Source organism: Carettochelys insculpta, chromosome 4 (genome assembly GCF_033958435.1).
Source record: "Carettochelys insculpta isolate YL-2023 chromosome 4, ASM3395843v1, whole genome shotgun sequence".
Taxonomy (NCBI): domain Eukaryota; kingdom Metazoa; phylum Chordata; order Testudines; family Carettochelyidae; genus Carettochelys; species Carettochelys insculpta.
The window spans coordinates 1,005,743-1,030,146 of NC_134140.1; the positions used below are offsets into that span (position 1 = coordinate 1,005,743).

Sequence of the window (24,404 nt, forward strand, 5' to 3'; positions counted from 1 at the left end):
TGCCGTGGGCCCAGCTGTAGGCACCCTGGCGAGGAGTCAGTGACACCCAGCAGGCTAGAACAAGCCTTTCTGCAGCATTCCTTTGGGGTGCTATAGGGAGCAGGGCAGGAGCTCTGGCTGGGAGGGGGTGGGGGGGGCACAGCAGGGGGTGTTTTGGTGGCATGGCTGGGTGCTGGCCCAGGGGAGAGGGCAGGGGCTCCAGGCCCAGCCTTGCTGAGCAGGGTGTGCTGTGGGGGATGGGGTAGGATGTTTCTCTCTGGTGGGGGGTCCCAGCTACTCCAACCAGCCCCACCCAGCCAGGGGTGCTGTGGCAATCTTGGCCCCTGAGCTGCTTGTCTCCCCGACCTCCCCCACCCCAGTTCCCACCAGCCCATGGTGACAGTCTGGCTCAGCTTAATGCCACAGGGCTTTTATTGAGGTGCTTCCATCGCAGGCACAGGAGTGCCAGGCCCGTCCTGGCCCTGCTCCAAAAGAGCGGCTGGTGCAATGATGGGGAGAGGTGAGGGGTCTGGCCCTGCCCCACACTGACTGGTGCAGCAGAGCGGTCTGCAGGGGACACTGTGCTAATTAGCCCCAGCTACCCTCTGCCCATGCTCAGGCTCCCCAGAAGAAGCTCCTGGGGCCACTATGTTGAGCCCCTGGGATGAAGTGGGGATTGTGAGGCTCTTCTTCCCCTTGCTAAATTGCAGGTGTTTTCTAATGACCTGTAGTAACACGAAGTGTGTGCCTCAGTTTCCCTAGGCACAGCACCAGTGCACAGGCCCAGAGGGGTGGCTGTGTTAGTCTATAGCTTCACAAAAAACAAGCAGTGCTGTAGCACCTCAAAGACTAACACATTTACGTATAAGGTAATGAGCTTTGGTGGGAAGACTCACTTCTTCCGATTCTCAGCTCAGGAGTAGTTAGAACATTATTTATTGTAATAGTTTATTAATTACTATTATTATTACTAATGATTTATTAAAATATGCAAGTTACCTACTCCCGATCTGAGAATCGGGTCTTGCCCGGGAACGCTGATTACCAGTCCTGTGGCACTGCAAAGAGTAACAGAATCACTTTGTTAAAGCACTACAGGACGGCTGTTTGGTTTGATCGAACGCAGACTGACGACTCCTCGCTGTCACTAGTAAGCGAATGTGTTAGTCTTGGTCAAGGCATAGCTGGTGAGGGGAGCTGCTCTGTGATGAGGAAACCTCACACATACACAATGGCCCTTCCTAACCTTGGTAACCAGGTGACACCTTTTGCCAGGAGTGGGCGAACAGGACAAAGGCTGGAGGAGGGGCCCAGCAGGTGCAATTTGAACTGGCCATTTGGGGAGTGGGACAGCCTTGTCTGGCTGGAGGAGGAGGAGAGAGGGCCAGGGTCCTGGCTCTGACGCCTTCTGGGCCCCTTTCCCCAGATGGATGGTACTGAGGGCTTCTGGTGTCTGTGCTGACACGTCTGTTCTGAGCCGTGTTCCTGTCGCCCGAGAACCTCCCGCTCCCCCAGCTGAATGAGAGTCACCTCTGCCTGTGGCTGGGGGCAGGGCCTGGGGACCCCCCACTTTGTGACAGCCCCGTGGAGGTTGTGAGCACCCCCTGCATGAGAGGCTGGGCTGGCTCCTGGCTCTGTGGGATCACTCGTCTGTGCAAGGGACTCTTATGGGCGGGAGGCAGTTCCAGGGGGTCGCAGCAGGGCCAGGAGAATGGGGTGCAACACCCCTGTCCTCCACACTGCTGTCCCTCCTGTGCTGTGTGCCCCCTTACAGCGAGGGGTGCATGCTGGTCAGCGCATGGGGAGGGCTGCAGCTGGGGCAGCCCTCCCCTGGCATGGTGGGGCTGCCCATCTCCTGCTGCAATTCTCCCTGGGAGCACCAGGCCGCATGGCTGGGCTGGGCAGCTCCGAGGGGGCACTCTGCTGGTGGTTTCACCCTCTGGCTTCCAGAGAGGTCACATGCTGCTCGTGGTTTGACTCCCGCTGCCCGGGGGATGTCACTTGTGCGGGAGGCAGCTCAGCCTCCAGGAGCAGCGAGGTGCCGGGGTAGGCACCAGGCCCCTGAAGGGGCTGCAGGACACAGACAGTGAGCAGGAAGCTGAATGCCCAGGAGGCCTATCCAGGCTCAGCGCAGCGCTGCCAGAGGAAGGGAGCACCTGGATGCATCTCCCTGCAATGGTGATACCTGGACCCTGCACCCAGGGGGCTGGGGCAAAGATGGAGCAAGAAGGCCAAGAGGCCACAGTCAGTGACCCGGGGCCTGCTCATGGCATGGCAGCCGGGGGAGTGGCCCTGGGGGGCACCTGCTCGGCTCCATCAGCAGTGGGGGTGCAAGGGGGTGGCTGGAGGCATGTGAGGATCACAGGACAGAGCATGGAAGATGAACGGGGTGACTGGGGGCTGCTCTCCTGCTGCCGGGGTCCCTGCTGATCACAGGGAGGGTGTGTAGCTCAGCCGGATCTCTTCCCCCTCCAGCAGCTTCCTGTAAGACACCCCAAGGGGATAGCACAGCTCAGCCTCCCAGCCCATCAGGAGTCCCCAGGCCCAAGTGCGGAGAGCAGCACCAGAGCTGCTCCGCTTGGGGGACCCCGCAGAGCAGGTGGTGCACACAGCCCCTGCCTGACAAGGGGAGCCACCAGGGTGCTGTAGCGGAGCAGCTCCAGGTCCATCCAGCAGGGGGTAGGCATCACCCTGTGACCCAGGGAGCAGTTCTGGGGGGTGGGGACCAGGGCCCTGTGCGTAGCAGGGAGGTCTGCAGGGATGCAGATCGCTGCCCTCACCAGTCAGGGTGGCACAGGGCTGGCGTGTCCTCCCAGCCTATGGCTCAGACACGTGGCACTGCCGCAGGCAGCCAGAGGGCAGCCAGACACCCTTGGCCCCTCCTGCTCAGCGTGGGGGTCAAGCTCCTTCTCCCCAAGCACTGGCTGGGGAGAGGGACACCGGGCAGCACTGGGAACTGAGGCCAGGAGTCTGGATGCAGCCCATCCTGCAGCCACCTCCTGGGAGCAGCCACTTCCCAGGAGGGAAGGAGCCAGGCAGGGCTGGGGGACCACCCAGGCCAGTACCTGTAGGCAGCAATCTCAATGTCCAGTGCCATCTTGACGCTGAGCAGGTCCTGGTACTCGCGCAGGTATTGGGCCATTTCCTGCTTGGCCTCCCTGATCTCCTGCTCCAGCTGGGCCACACGCTCCTGGGTAGGGAGAGACCTGGCCTGTCAGGGCCCCATCTTCACTCTCAGCCTGGGCTGCCACGTCTGAGCCCATGAAATCGCACACGCACACCAGGCTCTGAGCCCCAAACCCACTGGCTGCCCTGCCGGCTGGCCAGTCTCAGCGCCTGCTGGGATGGGAGACGGATCACCCCTGCGCCCCACATCCAAAAGCGTCTGGCCAGAGGCCCACCCCACCCCAGGCCAGAGGCACCAGGGGAGGGAAAGACCCCAGGGCTGGGCACAGAGCCCCCACCACGCTCTGAGTGCTCCATGCTGGCGCTCCCAGCCCTGCCCGGGGAGCTGGCTTCAGACAAACCAACCTCCTGCCATTGACTCCCATGATGCCCAGCCCATCTGGCTGCTGCTGGAACAGGGCCCAGTCACCATGCTGGGGTTCATGCCCTCCTGCATCCAGTCTGCTCTCTCCTGGCCCCCATGCAGCAGCTCCACTCCCAGCCCAGCAGGTGCGGGGGCGCTGTCCATGTGAGCTGGAAAGCAGGCCCATGCTGCCTGTGCAAGGCACTAGGGCTGGATGCATGCAGCTGGAGCCACCCGCCCCTGGGGAAGAGGCCCTTGCAGTGGATGCAGCAGTCCTGACGCACTGAGAGCGCATGATCCTCCCCTGCTCCTTGCCACCCCCAGGATGTAGTTTGCTCCCTCCCCAAACAACCCAGCTGACAGCCCTGCCCCCAGCCTGGTGCTGCCCTCCCCCAGGGATGGAGGGCATCTTCCTGGTTCCCTCCTTGTGACTGGTGCCAGCCCCTCCCCAAGCGCAGACCGTGGCAGAGCATGAGTGGGGGGGCTCTTGGCTCTGTCTGTGCCCCAGAGCTGCTGGAGGGTGGGGGCGGGGGGGAACGCTGGCCATTGGCATGAAGCCCAGGCACTCTGGGGCCAGCTTTGTGTCCATGCCACTGAATGAAGCTGAGAACCCAGGAGTCCTGGTTCCTGACCTGTGCACCTGCCCACGGTAGGCCTTCCACCGCTCCCTCCCACCGAGCTGGCCAGGCCCTGGCCTCACCTGGTACGCGGCAACCTCGCTGCTCTGCCTGTCCTCCGCGCTCTCCAGCTGCTTGTTGAGGGAGTCGATGACGCCGCGCAGGGCCTCGACCTCAGCGGAGCGGGACTGCAGCAGGCGCCGGTACTCGGCCGTCTCCTCCCGCATGGACCTCACGGCCTCATTGTTCCTGCCGGCCTGCTCAGCCACTGAGGCGAACCTGGTACGGTACCAGTCCTCAGCCGCCTGCATGTTCCTGCCAGCCAGCGCCTCGTACTGCGCCCGGATCTCCCGCAGCGCGGCCGCCAGGTCTGGCTTGGCTCCCCCCGGGCTGACATCCACGGGCAGGCTGGCTGCCTCCACCTGGGCCGCCAGCTCGGCGCTCTCCTGCCCGAAGAGCTTGCGGAGGAAGGCAATCTCCCCCAGCAGGGACCCGATGCTGCCCTGCACATCGCTGTTGATGAGCGCAGCCTGGCCGGCCTCCTCCCGCACCTTCCGCAGGGTCTCCTCGGCCTGCAGCCGCAGCCGGGCCTCTTCCTCGTACCGCGCCTTCAGCTGCCTGCGGGCCTCATGCAGCTGGTCCTGGGCGGCCTCCATGCGCAGCTTCTCGCCCGCCTCTGCCTCTAGCAGGCCCCGCAGGCTGCGCAGCTCCTGCCGGAAGAGCAGCTGCAGGCGCGAGGGGTCCTGCTGCTTCTGCCGCAGCACCTGCAGCTCCGCCAGCAGCGACTGGTTCTGCTGCTCCAGCCCATGCACCTTTTCAATGTAGCTGGCAAAGCGGTCGTTGAGGTCTACCAGCTGCTCCTTCTCCTGAGCCCGCAGCCCCAGCAGCTCTGCATTCAGGCTGCTCACCTGGGAGAGGTCCAGCTTCTCCAGGGAGGCCCCGCGCCCTGGACGCCTGGGGGGAGCCAGCGCCGGCCGGTGCAGGGCATACAGGGAGGAGGAGACAGTGGACTTGGTGGAGCGCACGCTCCTGTACTCCTGCCATGGCTTGCCGAAGCCACAGGGCTCATAGCTCATCTTGGCCGGGGGTCCCTTCCGCTGCCAGGGCAGCTGCAGACCTGCGGTGTGAGGGGTAGGGGCTGGAGCCGGAGGGAGCAGAGCGGGGGGGGGGGGGCAGGGGGAAGAGAGGGGAGCAGAGCCGTGAGGGGGGGGGCGGGGGGAAGAGAAGGGAGCAAAGCCGGGGGGGGAATGGGGGAGGAGAAGGGAGCAGAGCCGGGAGGGATGGGGGAGGAGACGGGAGCAGAGCAGAGCAGAGCAAGCAGCTGCCGCGGAGGAGAGGGGGAAACGCACAAGCCCCTGCTCTGCACCAGTGTCAAAATGCTGCAGTGCCCCGGCCTTTATATACCCGCTCCCCCTCCACGGCGCAGCCAATCAGCGCGCGCTGCTGCGCTCAGCTGGAGCGGGGAGGGGCAGCAGCCGGCAGCGAGAGGGCTGCGGTGGGGGAGGCGCCCCGCGCCCGGTACCCCTGCGCCCCGCGGTCCGCCCCCCCGCAGCCAGGTGGCGCCCCCAGGCCGGTCCAGCTCCCGGCGGCTGCTGCGGTCTGCGTGGCGCTCGGAGCCACGGGCTGCGCCAGGGAGGGGGCGGGAGCCCCTTCAACTTCCCCCGCCTAGCGCAGTAGGGGGCGCTGTGTGGGGCAGGGCAGTGGGGGGTTCCCGGCAGCGCCATCCCCGGCCCAGCTCAGCAGGGGGCGCTGTGTGGGGCAGGGCAGTGGGGGGTTCCCGGCAGCGCCATCCCCGGCCCAGCTCAGCAGGGGGCGCTGTGTGGGGCAGGGCAGTGGGGGGTTCCCGGCAGCTCCACCCCCGGCCCAGCTCAGCAGGGGGCGCTGTGTGGGGCAGGGCAGTGGGGGGTTCCCGGCAGCTCCACCCCCGGCCCAGCTCAGCAGGGGCGCTGTGTAGGGGCAGGGCAGTGGGGGGTTCCCGGCTGCTCCAGTCCCGGCCTTCCTCGCCCAGGAGGGGGTGTTGCAGGAGAAGGTCCCAGCTGCTCCAGCCCCAGCCTAGCCCAGCAGGGGGCGCTGGGGGGTTAAGACAGTTGGGGGGCTTCCGGCTGCTCCAGCCCCAGCCTAGCCCAGCAGGGGGCGCTGGGGGGTTAAGACAGTTGGGGGGGTTCCGGCCGCTCCAGCCCCGGCCCAGCCCAGCAGGGGGCGCTGTGTGGGGGCAGGGCAGTGGGGGGTTCCCGGCAGCGTCACCCCCGGCCCAGCTCAGCAGGGGGCGCTGTGTGGGGGCAGGGCAGTGGGGGGTTCCCGGCTGCTCCAGCCCCGGCCCAGCTCAGCAGGGGGCGCTGTGTGGGGGCAGGGCAGTGGGGGGTTCCCGGCTGCTCCAGCCCCGGCCCAGCTCAGCAGGGGGCGCTGTGTGGGGGCAGGGCAGTGTGGGGGTTCCCGGCTGCTCCAGCTCCGGCCCAGCCCAACGTGGGCGCTGCAGGATGGGGCAGTGTGTGTGGGCGGGGGGGGGGCGGTTCTTGGCTGCTCCAGCCTCGACTGAGACCAAGAGGGGTCACTGTGGGGTGGGACAGTGTGAGGAGGTTCCCAGCTGCCCCAGTCCCGGCCTTCCTCGCCCAGGAGGGGGTGTTGCAGGAGAAGGTCCCAGCTGCTCCAGCCCCAGCCTAGCCCAGCAGGGGGCGCTGGGGGGTTAAGACAGTTGGGGGGGTTCCCGGCTGCTCCAGCCCCGGCCCAGCCCAGCAGGGGGCGCTGTGTGGGGGCAGGGCAGTGTGGGGGTTCCCGGCTGCTCCAGCTCCGGCCCAGCCCAACGTGGGCGCTGCAGGATGGGGCAGTGTGTGTGGGCGGGGGGGGCGGTTCTTGGCTGCTCCAGCCTCGACTGAGACCAAGAGGGGTCACTGTGGGGTGGGACAGTGTGAGGAGGTTCCCAGCTGCCCCAGTCCCGGCCTTCCTCGCCCAGGAGGGGGTGTTGCAGGAGAAGGTCCCAGCTGCTCCAGCCCCAGCCTAGCCCAGCAGGGGGCGCTGGGGGGTTAAGACAGTTGGGGGGGTTCCAGCCGCTCCAGCCCCAGCCTAGCCCAGCAGGGGGCGCTGGGGGGTTAAGACAGTTGGGGGGGTTCCGGCCGCTCCAGCCCCGGCCCAGCTCAGCAGGGGGTGCTGGGGGGTTAAGACAGTTGGGGGGGTTCCAGCCGCTCCAGCCCCAGCCTAGCCCAGCAGGGGGCGCTGGGGGGTTAAGACAGTTGGGGGGGTTCCGGCCGCTCCAGCCCCGGCCCAGCTCAGCAGGGGGTGCTGGGGGGTTAAGACAGTTGGGGGGGTTCCGGCTGCTCCAGCCCCAGCCTAGCCCAGCAGGGGGCGCTGGGGGGTTAAGACAGTTGGGGGGGTTCCAGCCGCTCCAGCCCCAGCCTAGCCCAGCAGGGGGTGCTGGGGGGTTAAGACAGTTGGGGGGGTTCCGGCTGCTCCAGCCCCGGCCCAGCTCAGCAGGGGGCACTGTGTGGAGGGGGCAGGAGCCCGGCAAGGCCCAGCCGGGCTGGGGGGCTGGGGGGCTGGGCTGCCGCAGGGAGAGGGCCACAGTTCTCCTGGGTTTGGAGTAGGTGGGACTCCCGGCAGAGGGGGCTGGGTGCTGCCTTGGGCCCCAGAGGCGTTCAGGGTGTGGGGGCAGCTGCAGCTGAGTCCTTGCACAGGGCTTCTCCCAGGGAGGCGGGGGGCGGCGTCCCCGCTAGACCTGCCCGAGAGGTGCTGAGTGGGCTGCACAGGCCACGACTGGGCTGGGGCTGTGGGCAGCTGCCCCAGCTGTGGGGGAGGTGCCGGGCCGCCATGGGCCGTGCTCCAGCTCCCAGCCACTGCCCCCTTCAGCCTGTGCTCAGCCCCGTGCCCAGCCTGGCACACAGTTTGGCTGCGAGATTTGCTGTGGCTCTGCCCCACACACACCTCCCCATGCCGTGGAGCTCCAGCAGGGGCTCAGCCACAGCTCCCTGGTGCATTGGAGGGAGGCCTGGGCGGGGGTGGTCGGGGCACAGGCAGGCCAAGGCTTGGTCAGGCCAGTACTCTGCTGGGATGCCAGGTGCCTGCACAGCCCTCCCTCGCACCCCACTTCTGCCTCCCCCTCCCAGACCAAGCACCCCCCGCCCCCCACTGCCCTCTCTCAGACCTGCCCCCACCTCGTGCCTCCCCCACCGTGCACCAAGCTCTCCCCACACCCCTCCTGTCCATGCCGTGACATGCGCCTTATGGAAATGTGGTTTTGAATATGACTATGCATAACTGAACTCTGCTTTGTACACAATGGGGCATGCAGCCCATCGCTGGTGAGCCTGTGCCTCACGTGGGTCCATTCCATTCCTGTGTCCATATCGCTCTTGGGTATGACGATAGATCTGTAACGAGTCAGCCCCTTTAGCTCGCTAGGTGTGGTAACGACGGCCACTAGCAGGGCTCAAGGTGCTTAAAGGCCTGCTGCGCTGCTCAAGGCGATGGTCTGCGAGTAGTCGTGGTTTTCCCATAAGCCTAAACTGGGGCTGGCCCTTCCAAGGCAAGTGGCCATGCCCTCTGGGACGTGCACTCTTCCATAGGGGTGAGGGGAATTGACCAAGGACCACCTGTCCTGAGGGGAATTCTGTGTCGGGGGGAGCTGGTCTATGGGTGAGTCACAAGTTGCTCCCTGCCCTGAGAGGACACATGGGAACACCTGGAAGCAAACGAACTCACAGATCAGCGGTGGAGAGCAGCTACTAGACCAGGTCAGGGAAACCATCTGCTTTGGCCTGGGAGGGGCTTTACCTGGCCTGAAGTAAGAGCTTGGGTGCGAGGGGAGAGTGTCTCACTGCTGCTCTCAGCACACCAGGCTTAGCTGGCATGTTTGGGTTCATTTTAGTTCAGAACCTTCCTTTGATATATCTCGTGGCACCTGCAGCTGCCTTAATCCTATGTCTCACACTTAATAAACTCACCTTGTTTTTATCGAACCTGGTGCAAGTCATTGTTATGGGGCTGTGGGGAGCCAGCGGTGCAGAGCGCTCTTTCCTTCGTAAAGGGGGAGAACAGCTTATGAGCCCACTTTTTATAGCCATGTGCTTTGTGAGACGGATTTATCTGGAGTGCTGGGACTGCTGGGTGATGTGTCAAGTCCCTGGAACTGGGGTGCCCTCGAGCTGAGCTGTTCTCAGGGTCTGTGCTCTTCTTCTGGGGGCTGTTACCCCAGCTCTGTGTCTTTGCTGGGGAGACCTGAGCTCTTGGCCCAGCAGCATATGGTGGTGGGGTGCCCCAGAAGGCAGGCAGGTGGGCTCAAAGGTATGATCAGGAGACAGTAAACTATTTTGCTAGTCTTTAAAGAGCTACTTGACTGCTTTTTGTTTTGAAAGGTGATCTCTGTGACCCAACCCGTCACAGTGGCATCATCGAGCTGGGTGGTGTGCACAGCTAGTTCTTCTGGGGCCTAGTAGTGATGTTAAGTAGGTTCTAAATGTGGCAGCTGGAGAACAGACAATGGGGTTACTGGCTGTAGAGCTCTTTTAAACTAAGGGCTGGGGGAAAGCTGACGGGTGTGGAGGAGCTCATGGGTTGGACAGAGACATCTCTATTAACAGAGATTCTCCATGTTCTAGTAAGAGGACAGGATGAAAGGTGATAAAATATGGGTAAGGTCAGATGAAAAAGAGTGCCATTCCAACACATCAGGAAAGGGCAGACAGCTCAACAGTGAAGAATTTTAAAATCCTTATACACAACTATAAATAATAAGAGGGGTGAATTGGAGTGCCTCATTAAAGGAGGCTCTTGTATAACAGGCATCACAGAAACTTGGTGGAATGAGAACAATCAATGGGACCAGTCATACCAGGGTGCAAAATATATTGGACGGACAGAACAGGTCATGCTGGTGGGGGCGTGGCTCTATAGGTGAAAGACAATGTAGAATCAAATGAAGTAAAAATCTTAAATGAATCAAAATCTTCTGCAGAATCTCTATGGACAGTAATTCCATGCTCTGATACTAGGAATGTTGCAGTAAGGACATATTACCAACAACCTGACCAGGACAGTAATAGTGGCTATGAAACACTAAGGGAGATCAAAGAGGCTATCAAAATAAAATGCTCAATAATAATGGGGGATTTCAACTATCCTCATTTTTTACTGGGTCCACGTCACCTCAGGACAGGATGCAAAGATAAAATTTCTTGATAGCTTAAATGATGCTTCTTGGAGCAGCTGGTTTTGGAACCCACAAGGGGAGAGGTGGTTCTTGATTTACTCCAAAGTAGAGCACAGGCTCTGGTCCAAGAGGTAACCATAACTGTTCCGCTTGGAAATAGTGATTACAATGTAATTATGTTTAACATCCCTGTGGTGGGGAAAACAATTCAACAGCCCAACACTGTGGCATTTAATTTCAGGAAGGGGAACTACACAAAAACAAGGAGGTTAAACAGAAATGAAAAGGTACGGCACCAAAAGTCAAATCCCTGCAAGCTGCATGGAAACTTTCAAATATACAATAATACAGGCCCAACTTAAATGCATACCCCAATTTAAGAACCACAGTAAGATTACCATAAAAAATACCACTGTGGCTTAGCAATCACGTAAAAGAAGCAGTGAGAGATAAAAAGGCATTATTTAAAGAGTGGAGGCTAAATCCCAGTAGGAAGAATAGAAGGGAGCATAAACTCTGTCAAGTTAAGTGCAAAACATAATAAGAAAAGCCAAAAAGGAGTTTGAAGAACAGCTAGCCAAAAACTCAAAGAGTAATAGCAAAATGTTTTTAAGTACCTCGGAAGCAGGAAGCCAACTAAACAAGCAGGGGGCCACTGGGTGACTGAGATGCTAAAGGAGCACTCAAAGACAATCAGGTCATTGCAGAAAAACTAAATTAATTCTGTGCTTCGGTCTTCATGGCTGACAATGTTAGGAAGATTCCCAAACCTGAGCCGTTCTTTTAGGTGACAATTCTGAGGACTTGTCCAAGGTTGAGGTGTCATTAGAGGAGGTTTTGGAACAGATTGGTAATCAGTAACAAGTCACCGAGACCAGATGGCATTCACTCAAGAGTTCTGAAAAAACCCAAATATGAATCGTAATTTATCCTTTAAATCATCTTGTACACCTAATGATTGGAGGATAGCTAATGTGATGCCAAGATCTAAAAAGGGCTACAGAGGTAATCCTGGGAATTACACACCAGTAAATCTAACATCAGTACTGGGCAAATCTGAGTGAAACTATAGTAAAGAAAAATATTGTCAGACACATGGATGAAAATAATTTGTTGGGGAAAAGTCAACATGATTGTAGTAAAGTGAAATCATGCCTCACCAATCTACTAGAATTCTTTGGGGGGGGGGTGTCAATAAGCATATGGACAAAAGGGACCCAGTGGATACAGGGTACATAAATTTCCAGAAAGTCTTTTACAAGGTCTTTCATCAAAGGCTCTTAAGCAAAGTAAGCTGGCAGGGTATAAAAGTGAAGGTCCTCTCATGAACTGAGAAATGGTTAAAAGACAGGAAACGAAGGGTAGGAATAAATGGTCAGTTTTCAGAATGGAGACTGGTGTCCCCCAGGGGTCTGTACTGGGACCAATCCTATTCAGCCTTTTCAGAAATAGTAACAGAGAGGGAACTGTGCTAGTCTATATACTATCAAACCAAAAAAGCAGTCAAGTAGCACTTGAAAGACTAATAAAATAATTTATTAGGTGAACTTTTGTGGGGCAGGCCCACTTCTTCAGACCATAGCCATACTAGAACAGACTTAATATTTAAGCCATAGAGAACCAAAAACAGTAATCAAGGTTGACAAATCAGAAAAAATTATCAAGGTGAGCAAATCAGAGAGCAGAGGGGCTGGGGGGTGGGGAGGAGTCAAGAGTCAGATTAAGCCAAGTATGCAAAAGAGCCCCTATAATGTCCCAGAAAATTTGCATCCTGGTTCAAATCACATGTTAATGCATCAGATTTGAATATGAAAGAGAGTTCAGCAGTTTCTCTTTCCAAAGCAGACTGAAAATTCTTCTTCAATAAGACTCGAACTCTTAAGTCATTAACAGAATGGCCCACTCCATTAAAAAGTAGACTAACTGGTTTGTGGATCAGGAGTGTTTTTATGTCTGTTTTGTGCCCATTAACTCTTTGTCTGAGAGAGTTTGAAGTCTGTCCCATATACAAAGCATCTGGGCATTGTTGGCACATGATGGCATATATGATGTTAGCTGAGGAACATGAGAATGTGCCTGTGATTCCGTTCTCCTACAGACAACCTCCCAACCTTATGATGATTCTCACCAACAGCCACAGTCTATACTGCAGGAATACCAGTCCTGGGACTTTTCCTCGCAACAAATCCTGCTGTCAGCTTTGTCCTCATATTTATTCTGGCGATACCATCACTGGACCTAACCAGGTTATTCACAGAATCTTTAAAGTGCTACTTGACTGCTTTTCTATTTAGAAACGATCTGGAAAAAGGAGTAAATTGTGAGGTGGCAAACTTTGCAGACAATACTTAATTACTCAGGATAGTTAAGACCAAAGCAGACTGTAAAGCACTTCAAAGGGATTTCACAAAACTAAGTGACTGGGCAAGGAAATGGCAAATGAATTTTAATGTTGATAATGCAAAGTAATGCACATTGGAAAAATAATCCCAACTATATGTACAAAATGATGGGGACTAATTTAGCTATAACCACTCAAGAGAGATCTTGGAGTCACTGCCCATAGTTCTCTGAAAACAGCCACTCAATGTGCTGCAGCAGTCAAAAAACAAACGGAATGTTAGGCATCATTAAAAAAAAAGGATAGAGACTAAGACAGAGAATATCTTATTGCCCCTGTATAAATCCATGGCATATCCACAACCTGAATACTGCGTACAGATGTGGTTCTCTCATCTCAAAAAAGATGTATTGGCATTGGAAAAGGTTCTGAAAAGAGCAACAAAATGATGAGGGCTTCGGAACAGGTGCTATATGAAGACAGATTAAAAAGGCTGGGACTTTTCAGTTTAGAAAAGAGGAGACTAAGGGGAGATAGGACAGAGGTCTATAAATTCATGGCTGGTGTGGAAAAAGTGAATAAGGCAGTTATTTACTTGTTCTCCTAACATAAGAACGAGGGTTCACCTTATGAAATTCATGGGTATCGGGTTTAAAGCTAACAAAAGGAAGGTTCTTTCACGCCACGGATGGTGGGCCTGTGGAACTCCTTGCCAGAGGATTCCCTGTTCTGTTCATTCCCTGTGGGACACCTGGCACTGGCCCATCGGCAGACAGGACACTGGGCTGGATGGACCTTTGGTCTGACCTCATGTGGCCATTCTTATACGCTGGTTTGTTAATTTCTGTTTGGCTATTTTGGGCAAGGGAAGCAGTCAGGAAGATCAGTGGAAGGAGTGAGAGTGAGCATCCAAGCCTCTGGGATGTCACAGGCTGCAGAGAGGGAAAACAAATCCATGGGACAGATGGAATTCTCTTTCTCGTCTTGCGACGTTTACACAATAGCGAGCAGAACGTCTTCCTTATGTTCTTATGTTCTTCTTATGTTCTTATGTTCTTATGTCCCTGGCCATACTCCTGGAGATGCTGCCCATCAAGCACCAGTGTGGGAAGGGAGAAGGTGACTACCCTCTCCCAGGCAGCCTCTGGCCACACTGCTGGGAACAGCAGTGCAGTGGGACAGATCCGTTCCCTATACACTCCAGTTAATGTGGGATGGGGAAGTTTGGGATGGAGAGAGTGTGCGGGTTCCAGGCTAGTGGTGGGGAAAGGGGAATCCCTTGGAGATGTCATGTGGGGAGATCACATAACCTCCATTGGCTGGTACCCCCTTTGTGTTCCTCCCCACTAGTTGCATCTGCCTCTCAGCCACCCCTGCTTTTAAGCTGTGCTGATTGACTTCAAGTCCCCTCCTAGGCAGGGAATGCAAACCACAGAATAGTGCAGTCCCTCTCCGGAATCCTAGAGACTCTGTGCCCTGAGATAACGAAAGATGGATTAAGTTCTTGCTCCTTTTTTCCAACTTCCACTTCCGTGTACCTTTTCCCATAATACAAGAACTAGGGGACACCAAATGAAATTGATGGGTAGTAGGTTCAAAACTAATAAAAGGAAATTTTTCTTCACACAGCGCACAGTCAACCTGTGGAACTCCTTGCCCGAGGAGGCTGTGAAGGCCAGGACTCTATTAGGGTTTAAAAAAGAGCTTGATAAATTTTTGCAGGTTAGGTCCATAAATGGCTATTAGCCAGGGATAAAGTATGGTGCCCTAGCCTTCATAACAAGGGCAGGAGATGGATGGCAGGAGATAAATCACTTGATCATTGTCTTCTGTTCTCCTTTTCTGGGGCACCTGGCATTGGCCACCGTCGGCAGATGCGATGCTGGGCTTGATGGACCTTTGGTCTGACCCAGTATGGCCATTCTTCTTATGTTCTTATGTTCTTATTCTTATGTTCTTATGTTCCTGTCACCCTCCAGTGGGGGAGTCCGTTGATGACTGATCAGCGCGATTCTGGAGCCACAGGTCTTATCACCGACGGGGCAGGTGTTGGTGCTGTCGATGGGACATGGGGCAGTTTCTGCCACTCTTTCCTCCTGGGGTACAGGAGTGGGCAGCAGGGGGTGCAGGAGGGTTGTGGGTGTGGGGGGTCTGGCAGGGAGGAGTCCAGGTGGTAGTGGAAGAGGGGAGGTCTGGATGGGAGGAGGTGCAGGAGCAGTAGGGGGGCACAGGGTCTGGGCGATAGGGTGAACTTACCTGCTCATCACCCTGGACTCACATGGCTCTGTAACCCCTCCCAATCCCAGGGATGATACTGCACTCTCTGACTGGCCACAGTTCCAGCCAATCAGAGCAGCGTGAGGAAGACTCCAGACAGCACTGTGGTGGCTGCTTCCATTCCTGCTCCCTTTCCCTCTCCTGTGCTGGGGCACAGCAGCAAGTGGAAGCAGAGCCATAACATGCCACTTCCTGCCCTCCCTCCTGCGCTCTGGATCTGGGCCCAGCTTGCCTGATCCAGCACACTAGGGCTACGTCTACACGTGCACCCAACTTCGAAATAGCTTATTTCGATGTTGCGACATCGAAATAGGCTATTTCGATGAATAACGTCTACACGTCCTCCAGGGCTGGCAACGTCGATGTTCAACTTCGACGTTGCTCAGCCCAACATCGAAATAGGCACAGCGAGGGAACGTCTACACGGCAAAGTAGCACACATCGAAATAAGGGAGCCAGGCACAGCTGCAGACAGGGTCACGGGGCGGACTCAACAGCAAGTCGCTCCCTTAAAGGGCCCCTCCCAGACACACTTTCATTAAACAGTGCAAGATACACAGAGCCAACAACTAGTTGCAGACCCTGTATATGCAGCACGGACCCCCAGCTGCAGCAGCAGCAGCCAGAAGCCCTGGGCTAAGGGCTGCTGCCCACGGTGACCACAGAGCCCCGCAAGGGCTGGAGAGAGAGTATCTCTCAACCCCCCAGCTGATGGCTGCCATGGAGGACCCCGCTATTTCGATGTTGCGGGACGCGGATCGTCTACACGTCCCTACTTCGATGTTGAACGTCGAAGTAGGGCGCTATTCCCATCCCCTCATGGGGTTAGCGACTTCGACGTCTCGCCGCCTAACGTCGATTTCAACTTCGAAATAGCGCCCAACACGTGTAGACGTGACGGGCGCTATTTCGAAGTTACTGCCGCTACTTCGAAGTAGCGTGCACGTGTAGACGCAGCCTAGGTGTGGGGCTGTGCACCCCAATCCACTGAGGGCCAGATGCTGGGGTGGGGAGCTGGATACAGGCAAGCTGCAGTCCAGAGCTGGACCATGGGCAGGGGGCGTCTCACCCTGAGCTAGGCAGACTTGGCACAGTGCTGGGGAGGAGCTGCTGGCCATGGTATGTGCAGGTGCCAGGGACAAAGGGAAGCATAGGAAAGGTCCCGGAGGCCAAATTCCAGCAGCTAAGGCAGCAGCTCCAGCATGCTTTCAGTTCCCAGTGCAGCAGACAGCCTGCAGGCTTAGGTCCCGGATGGGCTGACGCTGTAGGGTGGAGTGACCAGGGCACGGGTGGCCAACACATGGCCTGCAGGCTAGAATCTGGCCCGTGAAGCCAGTAGCAGCACCATTGTGATAGCTGGCTATGGGGCACAGGGTTGGCAACCGGAGGCTCTGGAGCTGCATGCGGCTCTTTAAGGAGCCATTCGCAAGTCTGGACGCTGCTGCCGCTGACTCATAGAATCACAGAATCCTAGGGCTGGAAGGGACCTTGGGAGATCATCTAGTCCAGTCCCCTGGCCAAAGCAGGATCAGCCCCAACTAAGTCATCCCAGCCAGGACCTTGTCCAGCCAGGACTTAAAAACCTCGAGGGATGGAAAATCCACCACCTCTCTAGGCAACACATTCCAGTGCTTCACCACATGCCTCCTGAAGTAGCTTTTCCTAATATCCAACCTACTCCTCTCCTTCTGCAACTTCAGCCCATTGTTCCTTGTTCTGTCATCTGACACCACTGAGAACAGTTTCTCACCATCCCCTTTAGAGCCTCACTTCAGGAAGTTGAAGGCTGCTATGAAATCACCCCTCAATCTTCTCTTCTGTAAACTAAACAAGCCCAAATCCCTCAGCCTCCCCTCATAGGTCTTGTGCTCCAGACCCTTAATCATTTTTGTTGCCCTCCGCTGCACCTGCTCCTGCAAATCCACATCCTTTTTATACTGGGAGGCCCAAAACTGGACACAATATTCCTGATCACAGATCAGAGATTGCAGAACACGGAACAATCGTCTCAAGTTGCGGTTGGGAAGGTCCAGGTTGAACATTAGGAAAAGCTTTTCCACTGGGAGGGTGGTGAAGCATTGGAATGGTCTCCCCAGTGGAGTCTCCATCCCTGGAGGTGTTTAAGTCTCAGCTTGACAAGGCCCTGGCTGGGCTGATCTGATGGGTTTGGCCCTGCTTAGAGCAGGGGGCTGGACTCGATGGCTTTTGTAGGTCTCTTCCAGCTCTACTCTTCTATGATTCTATGAGATGTGGCCTCGCCAGTGTGAACCAGAGGCGAACAACCACTTCTCTAGATCTGCTCAAAATGGTCCTCCTAATGAACCCTAATATGCCGTTAGCCTTCCTGGCTACAAGGGCGCACTGTTTACTCATAGCCAGCTTCTCATCCACCATAACCCCTACGTCCCTTTCCGCTGTACTGCTGATTAGCCAGTCGGTCCCCAGCCTATAACAGTGCTTGGGATTCTTCTATCCCAAGTGCAGGACTCCTGGTTGAACCGCATCAGATTTCTTTTGGCCTAATCCTCCAATTTATCCAGCTTGCTCTGGATTCTCTCTCTACCTTCTAATGTATCTACCTCTTCCCCTAGATGTGTGTCATCTGCAAACTTGCTGAGGGTGCAATCCAGTCCCTCATCCAGGTCATTAATAAAGATGTTGAACAACACCAGACCCAGAACTTAGCCTTGCAGCACGCCCCTTGAAACAGACCGCCATCCAGATACCGAGCTATTGACCACTACCCATTGGGCCTGACTGTCAAGCCAGCTTTCTATCCATTTTACAGTCCATGTATCCAACCCACACTTCCTTAACTTGTGGGCAAGAATGTTGCGGGAGACTGTATCAAAAGCTTTGCTGAAGTCAAGGTATGTCACACCCACTGACTACCCCATGTCCGCCGAGCCTGTTACCTCGTCACAGAAGCTTTGGTCTGGCAGGACTTGCCCCTGGTGAATCCATGTTGGCTCCCTGCCCCGCTGCCACTGAAATAACGGAACTCAGTGTAATTGGTTTAACAGCCGGAGGGACCCGGCCATTAAACCAATTAACTGAGTGCCATTATTTCAGCAGGGCAGGGCAGGGCAGGGGGCTGCCCACACTTCCAGTGGGGGAAGGGAGTCAGAGAGCTGTGGGAAGCCTCACAGCAACACTGAGGACGTGGTGGACACAGCAAAGGAGCAGCAGAGGCAGCTGTGGCAGCACATGGAGCTCATGTCTGAGGCAAGTTAATCGTGGGTTTGGGGATGAGACGCTAAGCCTGGGGGCAGGGGAGGCGGTTTGGGGTGGGAGAGGTTAAGCCTGGGGGTGGATTTGGGGCTAAGAGTGGTTAAGATTGGGGGTGGGCAGGGGGTTTGGGCTGAGTGGTTAAGCAGCGGGTGGAGGGGTAGTTTGGGGCTGACAGGGGTTAAGTCTGAGGGTGCATTTGGGGCTTAGAGAGGTTAAGCATGTGGGGAGGGGGGGCAGTTTGGGGCAGGAGGGGTTAAACCTGGAGGTGGGCTTGGGACTGAGCGTGGTTAAGACTGGGGGTAGGTGGGTGGTTTGGGGCTGAGAGGGGTTAAGATTGGGGGTAGGTGGGTGGTTTGGGGCTGAGAGGGGTTAAGATTGGGGGTAGGTGGGTGGTTTGGGGCTGAGAGGGGTTAAGATTGGGGGTAGGCAGGCGGTTTGGGGCTGAGAGGGGTTAAGATTGGGGGTAGGTGGGTGGTTTGGGGCTGAGAGGGGTTAAGATTGGGGGTAGGTGGGTGGTTTGGGGCTGAGAGGGGTTAAGATTGGGAGTAGGCGGGCGGTTTGGGGCTGAGAGTGGTTAAGATTCGGGGTAGGTGGGCGGTTTGGGGCTGAGAGGGGTTAAGATTGGGGGTAGGTGGGTGGTTTAGGGCTGAGAGGGGTTAAGATTGGGAGTAGGCGGGCGGTTTGGGACTGAGCGTGGTTAAGACTGGGGGTAGGTGGGCGGTTTGGGGCTGAGAGGGGTTAAGATTGGGAGTAGGCGGGCGGTTTGGGGCTGAGAGTGGTTAAGATTCGGGGTAGGTGGGCGGTTTGGGACTGAGAGGGGTTAAGGTTGGGCGTAGGTGGGTGGTTTTATGGCTAAGAGGGGTTAAATTGAGAGTAAGTGGGCAGTTTGGGGCTGAGGGGGTTAAGATAGGGGTAGGTGGGCGGCTTTATGGCTGAGAGGGGTTAAGATTGAGAGTAGGTGGGTGGTTTGGGGCTGAGAGGGGTTAAGATTGGGGGTAGGTGGACGGTTTTATGGCTGAGAAGGGTTAAGATTGGGGGTAGGTGGGCGGTTTTATGGCTGAGAGGGGTTAAGATTGGGAGTAGGTGGGCAGTTTGGGGCTCAGAGGGGTTAAGACTGGGGGTGGGTGAGCGGTTTGGGGCTGAGAGGGGTTAAGATTGGGGTGGATGAGTGGTTTGGGGCTGAGAGGGGTTGAGATTGGAAGTAGGTGGGCACTTTGGGGCTGAGAGGGGTTGAGATTGGGAGTAGGTGGGCGGTATGTGGCTGAGAGGGGTTAAGATAGGGGTAGGTGGGCAGTTTTATGGCTGAGAGGGGTTGAGATTGGGAGTAGGTGGGCGGTTTGTGGCTGAGAGGGGTTAAGATTGGGAGTAGGTGGGCGGTTTGTGGCTGAGGGGGTTAAGATAGGGGTAGGTGGGCAGTTTTATGGCTGAGAGGGGTTAAGATTGGGAGGAGGTGGGCGGTTTGTGGCTGAGAGGGGTTAAGATAGGGGTAGGTGGGCAGTTTTATGGCTGAGAGGGGTTAAGATTGGGAGGAGGTGGGCGGTTTGGGGCTGAGAGGGGTTAAGATAGGGGTAGGTGGGCAGTTTTATGGCTGAGAGGGGTTGAGATTGGGAGTAGGTGGGCGGTTGGGGGCTGAGAGGGGCTAAGATTGGGTGCAGAGGACCTCTGCAGATAGAAATGCCCTACAGCACAACAGCCCCGAAGCCTGGGAAGAGGCCCCCAGCCGGCCACCTGACCATGGCAGTGACTGAAATGCTGAGATGAGTGTGGACACAAGGGCAGAAACCCCAATGGCAAGGGGGGTTTCAACTCTCCCCAGCGTGACTGGGTCTGGTCGCTTCCGGACAGGCAGCGCAGATACTCTCTCCAGAGACCATAAACAATCATTTCTGGGGGCAGCTGGTTCTGGCACCCTCAGGGCTCCGGACAGGCACATCCAGAACTAGTCCTAAGTGGTGCATAAGACAGAAAACCGCTGAAGTGCTGCTCAGTAGTGACCGGAAGGTAACGGTGGGAACCAGCAAAGAAGCTTGCCACAGTGGCTTTTCTTTTCAGAAAGGGAACCACACAGCTCAAGGGAGCTAGTTTAAATAGACACCAAAAGGAAGAGTCACAAGAATGAAATGCCTGCAGGCAGAATGGCAACATGAAAAATACACCCAGCCAGAGGCTCCCACTAGCCATGTACCCCCATTAACACGGGTAAGTGGGCCAAAGCCCCCACCGTGGTTAAACAGCAGAGTGAAGAAGTGGCTAGAGACAAATGCGTGTCCTTTTAAAACAGGAAGTTAAAGTCTATGAGGAAAATGAGAAAGCCCATGAACTTGAGCAAGCGAAGTGTAAAAGTGTAATTGGCAGGCCAAGAGGACCTAAAGGAGCAACTATTGAAAGACAGAAAAACTAACAGCCAAAAACATGACATAGAAATAACTAAGTCCATCGGAAGCAGGAACCCTGCCAAACAGTGCACTGAAAGAGCTCTCTTGAAAGACAAGGCTGTTGCAGTGAAACTAAATGAATCGTCTGCATTGATCTTCACTGCAGAAGATGGGAGGGAGATTCCGACACCTCGGCCTTTCTTGTGAGGTTACACATGTGAGGAGCTGGCCTAGGTGTCACCTCAAGATGTTTTCAGAAAATCACGGAACACGAGAACTGGAAGGAACCTTGAAAGGTCATCAGGTCCAGCCCCCTCACACATGGCAGGACCAAGCACCACCTACATCAACCCTGGCATGGCAGGGGTGTGGCCTGAGGCAGAGGGGGCATTTTTCCAGCCTTCCCCCAGGCTAGGGGTAGCACAGGGAGGAGTCACATGGAAGGCAGTCATACGGCCGTTGTCCCCACCTCTGTCCCTCCCATCAGCCACCTCTGCTGAAGCCAGCCCTTCCAGCATGACTGTAAACCATTGATAACTACTCTCTGGGAGTGGTTTCCAACCATTTATGCTCCTTCCTTATCATAGGTCCTTCTAAGTTTATTTCCCTAGTTTAGTAATGAAAAGATCATGTGAGCTGTGCCTAAAGCTTCACTAAAGTCTAGGTATATCATATCTACCACGTACCCCTAATCCACAAGGCTTGTTATCCTATCAAAGAAAGGTATCAGGTGGGTTTGACAAGCTTTGTTCTTGGCAAATACATTACGACTGTTACTCCCTGATTATCTTCTGGATGTTCACAAGTGGATTCCTTAATGCTAGCTCCATTACCCTTTCTGGTACAGAAGTTAAGCTGACTAGTCTGTAATTGCCTGAGTTGTCCTTGTTCAGTTGAACACATTTCTTGGGGAAGAGTCAACATGATTTCTGCAAGGGAAATCCTGACGTAATCTATTGGAATTTGTTGAGACCACAACAACATATGTGGACAAGGAGGATCCACTGGATGGATGCAGCATACCTGGACTCTCGGGAAGTCAGTGATGATTTCCTTCACCAAAGGGTCTTAAGCCCAAGTAAGCTGTCATGGGATCAGAGGGAAGGTTTGTCCTGTGACTGGATCATCATGTGACTGGATTTTTATATTGGAGATGGGAGCCATTTTATGTGTCCATTGTATCCATTGGCCCCACACAGTGTGCTGGGGGCCGTGTGCGGTGTCTAATCAAAGCTGAGGATGCCTCAATCTATGTATGCTACTTATATGTCTGTGTCATGTTCATATGTAAATTTGTAGGTTTTAGCTGTGTAGCTGTATTAGAAATGTTTCAGTGCTAAGATTCACAATAGGAGGTGGGTCCCCATCCCAGCCAGGATGCCTGGACTATAAACAAAGGCTCAAGATAGTCAAATCCACATCCCAGAAATGTGGGGCTTATCGGGAGGATGCAGCCTGCTGGTCAGGTGACCTGGGCTGAGCAAAGGCACTCAAATCAGATGCCCAGACGTCCACCCCAACTGCCATGTAAATGACTGGGATGTGCTGGCAAAGCTACGACCAATGGCAATTTGCCACAGCAGCTCACCTGAGTCAAGGGCTGATGGGAAGGAGTAAGGGCTCTGTCCCGACACAAGGACACTATGAGGTGGGCCCAGCAGTGGCTATCTTAGACTTGCTCTTGGTTCTTTGCTCTGGATCCTGCTCCAAGGATCCATGTTCCAGCATGCTGACCCCAGCTCACCAGATCTACAGCTCTCCAGTAATGAGACCTATGTAACCTGGAATTTCACCCCTTGTGGGATGGACTTTCAGAGACGTTCAAGAATCATCAGAGAATGTCACAGGCTTAATCAATAGCTGTCACTGAAGCATGTGAAGTGTCGCTGTAACAGTTTCTCGCTCACCCTGCCCTTTCTTCTCGTTAATAAACCTTTAGGTCTAAAGGAGCTGGCTTTTGTGTAATGATCTGGGTAAGATCTGAGTATATATTGACTGGGGATGTGGCTGGACCCTTGGGGGCCTTGGAGAATCTGTGTGGAGTTGGTGAAGTAGGTTTAAGAACCACTCACCTTTGTTTGGGGCTGTTGGTCTGGGCTGGTAGAGCAGCTGGGAAGTTTGTGGGTTTGTTTGTGTGGCATCTGGCTGGCCAGTGGGCTGGCAGAGGTACTTTTGGGGCTGGTTGAATTTGCCTTAGTGAGAAAGAAATCCCAGCCTGGGGCTGTAAGTGGCCCACTTTTAATAGGGTGAGGATATCTCCCTGTCCCAGACATGGTACAGGGAGATATGCGGGGAACAGCTGACTGGAAGTCACACTGCAAGGGCCTAACAAGCGGGGTTCCACAGGGATCAGTTCTGGGACCAGTTCTGCATAACAGCTTTATAAGCTATTTAGATACTGGCATAGAGAGAACACTTATAGCATCTGTGGATGATACCAACCTGTGAAGGGCTGCAAGGGCTTTGGAGGGTAGGGTTATAATACAAAAGGATCTGCACAAACAGGAAAACTGGGCCGAGGTAAATAGGATGAAGTTCAATAAGGACAAACGTAGAGTACCGCAGTTAGGGACGATCAGGTTCGCACGTCTGGCATGGGAAGGGACGGCCGCAGACGGTGTCCTGCAGACGGGGCTTACCGCGTGCCAAACGTGAACCACCAGCGAGCGACGGCTGCAAAACCAGCAGCCTTCATTCTGGGGACTGCAGGAGCGTGTGACGGCGTGGCGGGGGGAGGGGCGTGAGCGCTTTACTCCTCTGGTTGGGTTGCATGTGCCCAGTAGCAACTGGAGGTGAGTGTCTCGCTTCCCCACGCAGCAGCAGGAGGAGAATTTTGCACGCAACGGCCCTCCCCGCTCTTTGTAACCTAGGCAACCAGGTGACGCCCTTCTTCCCCAGGACCAGGCCACAGGCGGGAGGAGGGGCCTGGCTGGCTTGAGCTAGAACTGCGCTGCTGAGTCCCGTCTGGCTGGAGAAGGGGGAAGGGGCCAGGGCCTCTGGTCTGACCCCTCCAGGCCCCACGATGGGTTGTACTGACACGTCTGGGGTCTGCACTGACAAGTCTGTTCTGCCCTGTGTCCCTGTCGCCTGAGAACCTCCTGGCCTCCTGCGAGTGAGAGTCACGTCTGCCTGCGGGTGGGGCCGGGGCCTGGGGACCCCCCACTCCCTGACAGGGGGCACTTAGGGCCTGTTGCAAAGGTCACCGGCCCTCAGGGCTATGTAGAGACAGAGCAGGAAAAGCAGCATTCAGCCTGAGCAGCCCAGAGCAATTTACCAGCCCAGCTTTCTGGACTCTGCTGCTGAGCTGGTTCTCACCTCCGCAGTCAGGGCCAGCAGAGACCTAGCCTCCCACAGCTCTCACTCATCACTGCTGGTCACACCTGGGCTTTGTTCTCCAGGCAGAACCAGAGTGACCCACTGCTGAGCATCAGCAGGGAAGTCCCGGAGCTGGCAGTGTCTCTCTGGCCCCCAGCTCCTCTGTCGGAGTCAGCCGGCTGACTCGGACCAGGCAGGGTGACGACATTTACACTGGTATCTCCCAGCCTGCCCAGAGACCAAACACAACCCTCCCTTCCCCTCAGCCCTGCGCTGTGCAGCCAGGCAAAGTGTAGGGAAACCGAGGCACACAATGCTGTCGTAAAACAATTACCAAACATTCCCACTTTGTCCCTGCGGCATGGCCGCCTCCGTCCCGGCGCTGCTCAGCTGGCCTGGCTGGGCAGAGCTGCCAGCATGAAGCAGGAGGGCTGGAACCCTGAGGCTGAGTCTAGGAGGCAGTGAGGCCACCCAGCTGGATGAGTAGGACCCTTTGGGAGCCCAGCTCCTGCGGCTCTGGGTCGAGGAGGGCCCTGACAGTTCTCCGCTCACTCCGCCACTCCTTGCGGGCCCATCCGGCTGTGCTGGTCCCAGGGGTCTG

The 24,404-nt window shown here is 56.1% G+C and overlaps 1 protein-coding gene across 1 annotated transcript; it reads right to left on the reverse strand.

The window, feature by feature from the left end:
- Positions 1-1,975: 1,975 nt before the first annotated feature.
- LOC142012224 (neurofilament light polypeptide-like) lies at positions 1,976-5,201 on the reverse strand. Its single transcript, XM_074992077.1, has 3 exons — positions 4,209-5,201; positions 3,045-3,169; positions 1,976-2,461 (listed from the first exon to the last, which is right to left on the reverse strand). Exons 1-3 carry the CDS (start codon positions 5,199-5,201, stop codon positions 2,410-2,412), a joined length of 1,170 nt encoding a protein of 389 aa, XP_074848178.1. The 3' UTR covers positions 1,976-2,409.
- Positions 5,202-24,404: the final 19,203 nt, after the last annotated feature.

Coding starts and splice junctions, on each gene's coding strand:
- LOC142012224 (XM_074992077.1), bottom strand. CDS start 5,201: ATGAGCTATGAGCCCTGTGGCTTCGGCAAGCCATGGCAGGAGTACAGG. Junction 3,170..4,208: donor GCGAGGTTGCCGCGTACCAG/GTGAGGCCAGGG, acceptor CTCCCTACCCAG/GAGCGTGTGGCCCAGCTGGA. Junction 2,462..3,044: donor ATTGAGATTGCTGCCTACAG/GTACTGGCCTGG, acceptor GGTGTCTTACAG/GAAGCTGCTGGAGGGGGAAG.